Here is a 13111-nt window from a genome sequence, read left to right as displayed (position 1 = left end):
TAAGTTTGGTAACAGAGAGAGGAAATCGGTCATATACCTAACCGTTCAATTTCCATTTGTCAACTAGTTATATTGTTCATATATTAATTGTTTGATTTATTATGATTCATTGCTTTATAACCATTGCTAAAGCTGTTTATAATGAACTTCGTCATGATTTTGATGCAAAGAAATTTGGTAGGGAAGAGCGAGATGCAACGTGCAATGATCCAGTGCGGTGATGAATAATTAAATCGTGTGGGTCTATTTAATCTAAAGGTTAAAATTAGTGGTACACTGGTGAACCACTTAATTGATGGTTCACCCTAGAATCCACCTATATTTTGAGTCCTATAAAATTATTAAATTTCATTTTGTTTTTCATAAAAAAATTCGTCATTTAGCCCCTAAAAAATTACTCATCCGTTTCAAAATGAGTTCGTTTTATCCAATTGCACACAAATTAAGGAATAAAATAAAGTAGTCAAATGTCATAGCAATTTTACTAAAATAGCCTTATTGCATTTGACAAAGACAAACATAAAGTTGCATTGGAAATTGTGAGAGAGAGAGAAACGTTGGAGCATTTATTGAGGGCAAAGTTGGAAAAAAGAAATTAAAGTTGCATTGAGAATGTAAAGCGACATTCATCTTGAAACAATTTTTTTTTTGGTTAAAACGACACTCATTTTGAAACGGAGGGAGTATTATGTAAACAACTTTAGTTCCCTTTATTTCCGGAACAGTCAATGTGCGTCCCTTTATTTCCGGAACAGTCAATGTGCGTCGTGTTTTTGACGAACATTGCAATTTCGAAGGGTAATTGTCTATTCCACTCTAAAACCTTGAAAATGACACTTGAGGGAGTAAATCAAGGTTTTATTATATTATAAATAGGACTCAAACTTCTCATAGACAAAGCTCAACCACTTCAAAATTATTGTTCCTTTGAACCTTGCATATTAATTTTCTCAAAATGCTATTCCAAGCTATGAGCTACACTCCTAGTTTCCTACCGCTACTCCCTCAGTCCTTTTGGCATCTTTTCCTTATTATATTTTTTAGTTTTATGGTAATCAAAACCATAAGATACCACTTTGTTGAGAACCCTAATAAAGCCAAACGTCCACTCGGTCCCAAACCATGGCCTATAGTTGGTAATATTCCTGAAATGCTTGCAAATAAACCTGCAACTAGGTGGATACATAAGATAATGGAAGAATTGAACACTGAAATAGCGTGTATCCGCCTAGGAAATGTCCATGTTATTCCTGTCACCTGTCCCACCATTGCCCTTGAATTCTTGAGAAAGAATGATGCTACTTTTGCATCAAGACCAATATCCATGTCCACTGATATCATCAGCAAAGGTTTCTTGGCATCAGCTGTTACACCCTTTGGGGAACAATGGAAAAAAATGAAAAAAATATTTGTCAATGAATTGTTCTCCCCTCACAGGCATCAATGGCTCGCAAACAAAAGGAATGAGGAAGCTGATAACATAATGTTTTATGTCTACAACAAATGCAAAAATGCAAATGATAATGGTCTTGTGAATGTTAGGATTGTTACAAGGCATTATTGTTGTAATTTGATGAGGAAATTGGTTTTTAATACAAGGTACTTTGGAGAAGGAAGGAATGATGGTGGTCCTGGTTTGGAGGAAGTTGAACATGTAGATGCTATTTTCACATTGCTTAGATATGTTTTTGCATTTTGTGTTTCTGATTATATGCCATTCTTGAGAGGACTTGACTTTGATGGTCATGAGAGAAAGGTGAAGGATGCTATGAGTATTGTGGACAAGTATAATGTTCCAATCATTGATAGTAGAATTGAAAAATGGAAAGATGGATCAAAGACTATTGCTGATTCGGAAGACTTACTTGATATTTTAATCTCCCTCAAAGATGGAAACAACAAACCATTATTGACATCAGAGGAAATCAAGGCTCAAGCTCTAGTAATAATACATTCTTTTCACTTTGTTTTGTTTTTCATTATAAGTGAATAAAATTTACTTCGAGAAATTGTAGCATCAAACAATTTGATTTAAAAAATCATTAACAACTAACAAGGTTAAAATTCTTGCAGGAACTTGTGCTAGGTGGCGTGGACAATCCATCACATGCAGCTGAATTTGCAATAGCAGAAATGATAAATCAGCCAGATTTACTTCAACGAGCCACTGAGGAATTGGATAATGTCGTAGGAAAACAACGACTAGTCCAAGAATCGGATATTCAAAACCTCAACTTTGTGAAAGCTTGTGCAAAAGAAGCTTTTCGTCTTCATCCGATTACAATTTTTAATCCTCCGCATGTTGCTATGGACAACATAATGGTTGCTAATTACATGATTCCAAAAGGTAGCCATGTACTTTTAAGCAAACAAGGACTCGGACGAAATCCAAAAGTTTGGAATGAACCTCACAAGTTTAAACCAGAACGCCATTTAAAAAATGATGGGTCTATGGTAGTTTTTTTGGAACCAGATTTGAAGTTCATATCATTTAGTACGGGAAGGCGTGGTTGCCCCGGAATTGTGCTTGGAACCACAATGACTGTGATGTTATTAGGTAGGTTGCTCCATGGCTTCAATTGGAGTGGTCCTCCTAATGCATCAACCATTGAACTTCTCAAGTATTCCAATGGTGATAGATACCTTGGAGGGCCACTTGTGGCAATAGCAAAGCCAAGATTGGCAGCAGAATTATATCATCAATAAAATATTTGAAAATTTAATAAGGCATGCAGATAATCTTATATGACGATGTTTAGTTAATAAGGGAAAATGAATCAGTAAAACTGGCAATATAATCATTATTATCATAAATAAATGTTAAAAGTGTTCTAAAGTTTAGTAATGGGTGTTAATGTGTAATGAATAAAAATATTTGATGTTTTTGGGTTTGAATCCACTCCATTTTTTATTCTCTCAATTTCCACCATTACTATATTTTAGGAAATAGAAATACAAATGTGTGCATTAAATGAGTTTAAATTATTTTTATACGACCTAAAACATTTAAAAACTTAGGTAATAGAGACAATAAATTTAGAAGAAACAAAACGAAGAGGGTTTCAACTCCTTGACACAAAACTAAAGCCTACAGATAAAATGGTTCCTACTATATCAGCAAGTTATGTTTGGGAAAAGAACTCACAAAACGCCATTAATCAAGTAGCTTCATAGCAGTTGGCCCAAATGGATATTCGAAAGGATATGATTTGAACCTAAAATTTAGGTTGAGGCTAACTAAACCCTAAAAACTTGCTTACAAAGGAAGAGATGATTCAAACTTTTAGACACATTTTCAAGTCTTATCTAAACTTTTGGAGATGTAAGCTCTTGTGACTTAACTGTTGGGTACCAGAGTAACAAAATATTATCACGCAGCTAAAATAAGAGACGAGAAAAGAGGAACTGAACACACAATATTTTACGTGGAAACCCCTCAACAAATAAGGGGAAAAAACCACGGGGCAAGAGTGGAGAACTTTCACTATGTTGAAGAAATTACAGGACCTCTCTCTAAATACAAGGAGAGTACAATTACCACTCTCTCTTATAAATAGGAGAATACTAACTAACACAAACTAGGAGAAACCTCATAGGAGAAACTATTTTTTTCTCTCTATATTTTTCCTCTCACTACTATAAACAAACTATGCTTATTGTTTGTGTTGTTACTGATTTGGGATCAGCTCCTCTTGCTCTCCATTTTCTGCCTTCAGGTTCCCTCTATTTATAGAAGGAAAGTACCGAAAGAAAACAAGGAATGGCAAGTTGCAAGCTCACATGCATAGAAAGAAAAGCACCGAAAGAAACTTTGTTTCATTCATTCCACCGCAAGCTATAATATAGGCTTACACTAGAAACTTTGAAAATTGCTTGCTTTAATTCACATGTCGTGGGACCAACAATCTCCCACTTGAAGACTGATTTTAATCTGTCTTCACACCTCGATCATGCACAACCACATTTGTGAGCATTCAAAATCTCTCTACCTTGCCAACTCCAGTTGCTATGTTTCCAATAGGCCATATGAGGATCGACACCATACAAACTTGTCAGCGTTGATCGCCTTTGTCATTACATCTGCTAGGTTATCATTGGTGTGAATCTTTTGCATATCCACACTCCCCTCCTCCACTACTTCTCGAACAAAATCATATTGAACGCCAATGTGTTTCGTCCTTGAATGAAAAGCTGGATTCCTTGCAATGTGCAAGGCACTCTGACTGTCACAATACACAGTAATTTGTTCCTGCTTGTGCCCGAGTTCCTCCATTAACCTTTGCATCCAAATAGCTTCCTTACACGCTTGGGTAGCTGCCATGTACTCAGCTTCTGTCGTTGACAGAGCTACAACAGTTTCTAACTTGGACAACCAACTTACTGCTCCTCCAGCAAGCGTGAACACATAACCAGTAGTAGATTTTCTTTTATCATGATCACCTGCAAAATCTGAATCAACATAACCCCTAACAGTTAACTCTGATCCTCCGAAACTTATTGCAACACCTGAGGTTCCTTTAATGTACCTCATGATTCTCTTAACAGCATTCCAATGCTCTTTACCCAGATCCGCCATAAACCAACTAACCACTCCCACTGCCTGTGCAATGTCTGGTCTTGTACATATCATGGCATACATAAGGTTTCCCACCGCCGATGCATACGGTACTCGAGACATTTCCATCCTCTCCGCTTCATTGCTAGGACTCATACTTGAGGATAATTTAAAATTCCCAGGAAGTGGGGTAGAGATTGGCTTACAGTCTTGCATGTTGAAGCGACGCAAGACTATCCTGAGATAATTCTTTTGAGAAAGCTAAATCTTCATGTCTCTTCTGTCTCGGTGAATTTGCATCCCTAAAATCTTGTTTGTTGGTCCCAAGTCTTTCATATCGAACTCCCTAGCCAACTGTGCCTTCAATTCCTGGACTTGATCTTTGTTGGGGCCAACCACCAACATGTCATCCACATACAACAGCAAAATGATATAATCATTATCATCAAACCTTTTGTAGTATGTACAATGGTCTGAACTCAGCCTATTGTAATCGAGGCTAATTATGAAAGAATCAAATCTCTTGTACCAACATCTGGGCGCCTGCTTTAGACCGTACAGAGATTTGGTCAACCTGCAAACCAAGTTTTATTTTCCTTGTTCCTTAAATCCTTCCGGTTGGAGCATATAAATTTCTTCTTCAAGTTCTCCATTAAGAAAAGCAGTCTTTACATCCAGCTGTTCAAGATGTAAATCCAATGCAGCACACATTGCCAACACTACTCTGATAGTAGTAAGTCTCACAACCGGAGAAAATATCTCATTGAAGTCAATACCTTCTTTCTGAGCATATCATTTTACCACTAGTCTTGCACGATACCTTTCCACTTGATCATTGCCATCACGTTTGATCTTGTATACCCATTTGTTTCCAATGGCTTTCCGATCCTTTGGAAGTTCAACAAGTACCCATGTCTTGTTCCTATGTAAGGCCTTCATTTCTTCATGCATTGCTGTCAGCCACTGAGAAGCATCTGAATCCTTCAACGCCTCTTGAAAAGTTGAAGGTTCACCTTCTTCAGTTATAAGACAATATGCATCATGGCTTATCATAACATAGTCTGATTGCCAAAATGGTTTCTGCGTCTGACGCGTTGATCGACGAACACCATTATTGACCTCATCTGGTTCTTGTTCTTCGTGCACCGGTTCAGCTTCAGAAGAATCACTTTCTTTGGATTTTTCTTCCAACTGCACTATAACAGTCTCTTTAGAAGTGCTGTCAGATTTTTTTTGCTCACTTTGCATTTCATTTTCTGCAAAGACTACATATCTGCTAACAACAACCTTGCGGGCAGTGGGATCCCACAGGCGATACCCCTTAACATTGTCAGCATACCCCAAGAAGATACATTTCACTACTACAAAATACCCCCTTTAATAGCACTTATTTTGGCTCTTAATAGCGCTTCTCAAGTGTTAAGAAAGCCCCTGTGATAAAAGGTCAGGAGCCTATAATAGCGCTTTCTAAACGCTATTAAATAGCAACACGTCAATAGCGCTTTTAGAAAAGCGCTAACATAGCCTTATTCTAGTGCTATTAAAGTAGCATTTCTAACAGTTGTTTCTTAGCACTTTCTGAGAAGCGCTATAGTAGCCTTTCTACTCAAATAGGGGTTTCTTAGCGTTTTACTAAAAGCGCTAATAAAAGTTGCATATTTTTTTTTTTTTAAATTTGTAACCAAAAATGCTATAATTAAACGCTATAATAAGATACTGAAATATGAATATAGCAAATTACATTCATGATAATCTCATTACAATCTTCAGAATTCATTCCATAAATAGATAAAAGTACAAAATAAAGATGAAGATGAGGGGGGACATAAAACCAAAACCCTCCAAAAAGTACTAATTTGGGAAACCAGTCTTGTTCCTAGCAATATTGATAGTAAAAGTAACCTAAAAAACCTGAGTCTGAATTTGTAAATAAGCACCACAAGCAGCTTTAACAGAGCTGGCATCACCATCAGTGTTGCATTTTACCCAATTTAAGTTTTTCAGCAATATAGTCTCCTGTATCATATAATATGAAACAAAAAATTAATTAACATAGAATTTCCAGCACTACCAATTACGATTTAAAATAACTCAATTAAAAAACGCAAATGAAAATTGTTGAAAAAGAAAATGAAACTCACTAAGATACTCGACCATAAAGGTTGCCCAATCCTCCTCGACCTCAACTAGCTTATCTTTAGAATAGGTTTTACATTTGTAATCTCCAAAATACTTCAAATATAAAAGTAGCAAATAATTGAGTTAGAAAAAGAATGCCTAGCTATATATATATGATTACAAATTAACAGTTGTGCGGACAATGGGATAAAACACTGACAATAAATGTAGCACCGGAGAATGAACAGATGGTTAGATGGATCTGATATTTCGATAGCATGTAGATAGGGTGGAGGTGGTACTAATTCTGTAGGTTTCAGTTAATAAGTCATCAACAAATAACTGACAGTGGTAGATTGCTATGAAGGTGACCTGAAAATGTGTTTGAAAACAACAAAAGAGACTACACGACTGGTGAGAGTAGAAATTACCAGATCAAAACCGACAGCAGCAAGCGACAATCACTAGTAAAGAGGTTTAATAGGGGGACAAAAATGGGTCTGACACCCATTTCCGATCCATAGTTCCTAGGACTTGATAGTTAGATGTCGGGAATAGTTAGTTTGAGTTTATTGGTAACAAATATTACTAGTTATAATTTGGTTCTAACAACCGAGTTATGAATTATATGCTTAAGGATTCACTGCCCAACAACTAAGTATTTGAGGTCAGTCACTTCATGCCATTCACAATAACATGAATTGTTATTAGGAGACAAATAACAAGAATTTAGAACTATGCCTAATTAAAGAAAAATGTTGTCCTTCGTTCCTATATCACTTTCCTAAGTTTTTCACCATATGATTGAGTAAACTGCTTAAAATATTTTGCCATTGTATCCACATTTTATAGCAAAAGTCATCTACGAAATCACATAGCGACAGTCCAAGAAAATTCATTTCAAGAAAATTGAACATAGTAAAGAACTTAATGTTACAAATTTAAATTAACTCAACACAACTCATATGATCGGCAGTTCACATTAACACAACACAACTCATAGATTCAAATGAACACAACACATACCTTAAAAAAATGGAACGATACAAGCCTCTGTTGTGAAAGTGATTGGCCAAATCCAATAAGTTAAGTTGTATCTGCACACATGTTGAATGGGTTAATTGATGATCCTTTGACATATATAAACTAATGGATCACGGAACATAATTCAGTGGTACAGTTGTGAGCGACCTGACCAGACTTAACATGAATTGTTATAATAAGCAAATGAACTATTGGAGAATCCTTTTTCATTTTCAGTTGGCTTGGTTCACAAGGCAATTGATATGGTTACAGATAGTTATATGAGATCTGCTATTGATTATTTTGAAGTTACAAGAGCTAGACCTTCTTTAACAGGCACACTTTTGATCACAACTTGGACTAAATTGTCTTTTGACACTACTGATTTTGGGTTAGGGTGAACCTCTATGTTCTGGTCCTGTTACATTTCCAAATACAGAACTTCTATATTCATATACTATAATGCATTACATATATACCTACATACTATCATTTATGTGTAAATAGCTTGCTGAGCTATTGAAGTTTTTTTCTTATATTTGTGCTAAATGTGTTAAGTATATATAATAAATTTTGTGGCATGGGAAGCTCAAATGCTACATTTTGTTAATCACAATGACAAAGTCAAATTAGGCAAACAATTGCAAAACAGAGTCAAATTTCATTGAGTAAGATCATCAAACACTTCATACTCAACACAATAACACCTTAATCAAGCATCATAATTATCAAATTTAATAATCTCACAATATCACTATCGTTCAAAAAAAAAAAGTAGAACAAATTGAAACAAAACCTTAGCAAAATTCAAAGCTCGGTCACCATGAACAAGCATCAATGAAGGTGAATCACATTGCCAAAGATTAGAAAACCAGATGAAATCTTTGAAAATCACAATGAACACAAATTGAATGGAGAAAACATTCATTGAAAGAATAATGTAGAAAAATAAGTTGTGAACTCATACCAAACATGTCATTGTCATGAATAGTTAGAAATTTTAAATAAGTAATAGCAGGTTAATGTTTAACCATGACTAACAACTTATGAACACTCACAAATTAAGGTTTTCTTGTAGCAATCCAACTATTTACTTGATATGAAAAATGGTTAGGACTGAGAGGATATATATAGTGTGAGAAGGAGCAAATGTTACTAGCAGCAGGAAACAATCATTATTATAATAAATTATTAAATCATAAGCCAAATTGTAATTGTTGAGCTTAATCAATAACCAAGTAGTCCAAAAAGTCAAAACAGAAGGAAATTAGACTTTGGTTCATCACACCTAACAATTCCACTAACACTTTGTCTTGGATTCTCATTCCAAATTTGGAGGTTAATTTAAGGACATTGATAACAAATTTTCCAAAATTCTATGTTTCTTTATATCCTTTTTGAATTGGAGAATCGATTTTGATACTTGGCTGTGCAAATATTTGTTGAACAATTGTTTCTTTATATCCTTTTTGAATCCTAACATATCTATATATGAACCAGTCCATCAACTATTTACTAACTAGGAGCTGGTCCATGTGTGTTTGTTACTTGGTCTAAAATATCAACTTGGAAAGCCAAGTATATATGTCTTATGAATTATTCGCATTTGAAAGATACAACATAAGCTCTCTACTCTTTGAATTTTCATTTGCCAAAACAAACAACTATATTTTCTCTTTTTCTTTCTAGAAGTTTTTTTACGGTTACTTTTTCTTGCTAGAAGCTGCGTTCAAGTTGACTACAACTTTGTTTAGGATAATAATGGGAAAATTCTATGTTTGTGACTAGGAATACCAATCTAACAGTTTTACCAATTGAACTGGTTCAACAATTGAAACACGTACATCAATAAAAAACAGGATAATAATATTTTTTGCTTTATGAGGTACAATTCTGAACCAAAGCCATCGGTTTATGAGGTACAATTCTGAACCAAAGCCAGCAGCGACAAATTAAACTTTTTCCATTTTCAATTTCAGGAATGAACTCAAAACCCTAAGTTATGTAATTCATGCATAATAAAGAGAGAGAATATCAAGAGACTGAAGATCTAACCTTTCACAGATAGCGTTTTCGATTCGAACTTCGATTCCGAGTGAGTGAGTGATTTCCGACCTCGAGAGAGTGAGTGAGTGACCTTGAGAGAGTGAGTGAGTGAGTGACCGAGTGGTTTTGGGGGAATTGGTTTTCAGTTTTGGGAGAAGGAATCTGACTTTGACCCAAGAGAGTGAAGGACGGTGGAAGATTTCTGACTTTGAAGATTTTTGAGAGAGACTGAGTTTTGAGTTTTGGACGGTGGAGAGAGAGTGACTTCTCCTCTTTTTCACACTTTTGTTATGTGCGCGAAATGAAAAATGTATCCGCCTTTTTTTAATTTTCATTAAGCCCAAACATAGCGCTTGAGGTAAACGCTATCTATACCCCCTTCAACAATAGCGTTTTCCTGAAAGCGCTATTAGTGCAAACAAGAATAATAGCACTTGTAGAAAAGCGCTATCTAACCCAGTTTTTTACAAGGTTTTTTTAGCGCTTTCTGAAGAGTGTTATAACAGGTCTCTAATTTGCATTTTTAATAGCATTTATCCAGAAACGCTATTAATATTGTGCTATTAAAAGCCAAAATTGTGGTAGTGTTTCCAGGACTTTGGGTCCAACTTCGTTCTTTCTTGGGAGTTGTACATTACGTACCCAGGACAACCAAACACATGTAGAGAAGAATAATCTGCTGGCTTTCCTTTCCACATCTCCATCTATGTCTTCAAATCAATCGCCGTTGATGGTGATCGATTTATTACATAACAGGCGGTTTTCACTGCTTCTGCCCAGAAAGATTTGGCCATTCCCGCTGTTTTCAGCATAGCTCTTGTTCTTTCTAGGAGAGTTCTATTCATCCGCTCTGCCACACCATTCTGCTGAGGTGTATGCGCAACAGTGAATTGCCTTACAATACTCTCTTGTTTACAAAATGTTAGAAACTCGCCATCTACATATTCTCCTCCATTATCTGTCCTCACACACTTAATCTTCTTCCCAGTTTCAAGCTCTATTTGTGCTTTGAATGCCTTGAATACTGGAAACACATCTGACTTCTTCTTGATCGGATACACCCATAATCTTCTGGAATAGTCATCAATGAATGACACGAAGTATCTTGCTCCTCCCAGAGATAATTCTGGTGACTCCCACACATCAGAATGTATCAAGTCTAGTATGTTTTGCTTCTAGTAGTTACTCTAGCAACTTTAATCTATGTTGCTTGCTTATCACACAGTGCTCACAGAATGGTAAATTTACTGTCTTGAGCCCGTGAAGGAGATTGCGTTCCGCAAGAACTTTCAAGCCACGTTCTGACATATGGCCTAGTCTTTGATGCCACATCATCGTTGTTTCTTCTTGGCTTGCCGCTGCAACTGATGCATCCGCCTCTTGCAATGTATCTCCTAGAAGCATGTATAGATTACTTGTGATCTTTTCTGCTTTCATCACCACAAGATTGCCTTTCACTACTTTCAACTTTCAGTGTGGATCTTACACCCGAGATCATCCGATTGTCCAACAGACAATAAATTCTTCTTCAACGGTTCAACCCCTTTACATGACGCACTCCTTGTATTTTTCGAACAGTACCATCATGCATCTTTAATCTGATAGTACCGACTCTAGCAATTTCTAAGGCATGGTCATTTCCCATGTACACTGACCCTTCCGAGATAGGCTGATAAGTGTAAAACCAATCTAGGTGTGAAGTCATGTGCCATGTTGCACCTGAATCCATTATCCAGACATCGTTGAGTCGTCTTCCGCCTTTAGAACTGGTTGCTGCTTCGCTATACAGGATTTCCCCGTCATCTGAGGTACTTGCAACACATCCTTGAGATGTTGATGCTTCAGAATTCTTCTCTCCATTCTTCTTGATATTTTAACACTCCTTCTTTACGTGCCCTGTCATGCCACAACCGTAGCATTTGATATTCTTCCTTCTTCGAGATTTTGACCTACCATGATTTTGACTCCCACTGGGGCCACATTCCGTTGATCTACCTCTCGTCATCGTCAAAGCCTCTGCTTGCTTTGAACTCTCTGACCTTTCTTCCTTATTCTTGCGCCTTGATTCTTCTTCAAGGATTGCACCGGCGACATCATCAAAGTGAAGAGTGTCAACTATGTTATTATTTGTAATATTGATGATGAGTTGATCATACGAATCTGGTAGACTCTGAAGTAGAAGTTCAGCACGCTCATTTTCCGCTATTCTGAAATCAGAAGCCGTGAGTTGAGAAAATAGCGTATTCAGGGTGTTGATGTGATCCGTTACTGATGTGGATTCACCCATTCTAAGAGCTTAGAGTCTTCTCTTTAAGAATATTCTGTTGTGGAGTGATTTGACCTCGTACAATTTTATTGGAGCATCCCAAATCTCCTTTGCTGTTTTCTTTTCAGCAATACTTAACAATACCGAGTCTGCCATTGCTAGGTGCAAATTGGCAACGACATTATCATCCATCTCTTTCCACTTTTCGTTAGTGATATCTGCAGGTCTGCCATCTATTACGTTTAGGCAATTATCTTTTCTTAAAATTGCCCTTATCTTCAATTTCCATAGGGAAAAATTTCTCCCGTTGAACTTCTCTATCTCAAATTTTGTTGCCATGGTTTTACACCAAATATTTTTTTCTTCAAACTAGACCGGAATAATAAGAATTCTTTTCTGATGTGGAAGATCAGTTTAAACTGCAATCACAGAGCATACTAAGATTTTTCTTACCACACCACTAGTTTATCACAGCGGAATAACAACTACGAACCAGCTGCTCTGATACCACTGTTGGGTACCAGAGTAACAAAATATTATCACGCAGCTAAAATAAGAGACGAGAAAAGAGGAACTGAACACACAATATTTTACGTGGAAACCCCTCAACAAATAAGGGGAAAAAACCACGGGGCAAGAGTAGAGAACTTTCACTATGTGAAAGAAATTACAGGACCTCTCTCTAAATACAAGGAGAGTACAATTACCACTCTCTCTTATAAATAGGAGAATACTAACTAACACAAACTAGGATAAACCTCACAGGAGAAACTATTTTTTTCTCTCTATATTTTTCCTCTCACTACTATAAACAAACCATGCTTATTGTTTGTGTTGTTACTGATTTGGGATCAGCTCTGCTTGCTCTCCATTTTCTGCCTTCCGGTTCCCTCTATTTATAGAAGGAAAGTACCAAAAGAAAACAAGGAATGGCAAGTTGCAAGCTCACATGCATAGAAAGAAAAGCACCGAAAGAAACTTTGTTTCATTCATTCCACCGCAAGCTATAATATAGGCTTACTGTAGAAACTTTGAAAATTGCTTGCTTTAATTCACATGTCATGGGGCCAACATTAACTAGAAAATTAATGTTCAACCAATGA

At 36.3% G+C, this 13111-nt stretch overlaps 1 protein-coding gene and 1 long non-coding RNA gene across 2 annotated transcripts; one reads left to right on the top strand and one right to left on the bottom strand.

Annotated features, from left to right (window-relative positions):
• The first annotated feature begins 903 nt into the window (after nt 1–903).
• Nucleotides 904–2895, top strand: LOC146939265 (isoleucine N-monooxygenase 1-like). The gene is made up of 2 exons (XM_085753007.1): nt 904–1942; nt 2074–2895. The coding sequence occupies exons 1-2, from the start codon at nt 956–958 to the stop codon at nt 2704–2706; spliced, it is 1620 nt and encodes a 539-aa protein (XP_085609133.1). The 5' UTR covers nt 904–955; the 3' UTR covers nt 2707–2895.
• Nucleotides 2896–6309: 3414 nt separating this feature from the next.
• On the bottom strand, nt 6310–12855 carry LOC146939264 (uncharacterized). Its single transcript, XR_015031605.1, has 4 exons — nt 9752–12855; nt 7700–7770; nt 6697–6787; nt 6310–6571 (listed from the first exon to the last, which is right to left on the bottom strand). It is a non-coding gene; the product is annotated as an uncharacterized LOC146939264 (long non-coding RNA).
• Between the last annotated feature and the right edge of the window lie 256 nt (nt 12856–13111).

Source organism: Medicago sativa, chromosome 3 (assembly GCF_051527215.1).
Source record: "Medicago sativa cultivar Bolivia chromosome 3, Bolivia_mono, whole genome shotgun sequence".
In the NCBI taxonomy this organism is placed as follows: Eukaryota; Viridiplantae; Streptophyta; class Magnoliopsida; order Fabales; family Fabaceae; genus Medicago; species Medicago sativa.
Note: the sequence above shows the minus strand (reverse complement) of the source record. Positions and strands in the feature narration are given on the sequence as shown.

Excerpts from the sequence above, each read along its gene's own strand:
- LOC146939265 (XM_085753007.1), top strand. The coding sequence starts at position 956 with ATGCTATTCCAAGCTATGAGCTACACTCCTAGTTTCCTACCGCTACTC. Across the intron at positions 1,943-2,073 it reads AAATCAAGGCTCAAGCTCTA|GAACTTGTGCTAGGTGGCGT; the intron begins GTAATAATACAT and ends AAATTCTTGCAG.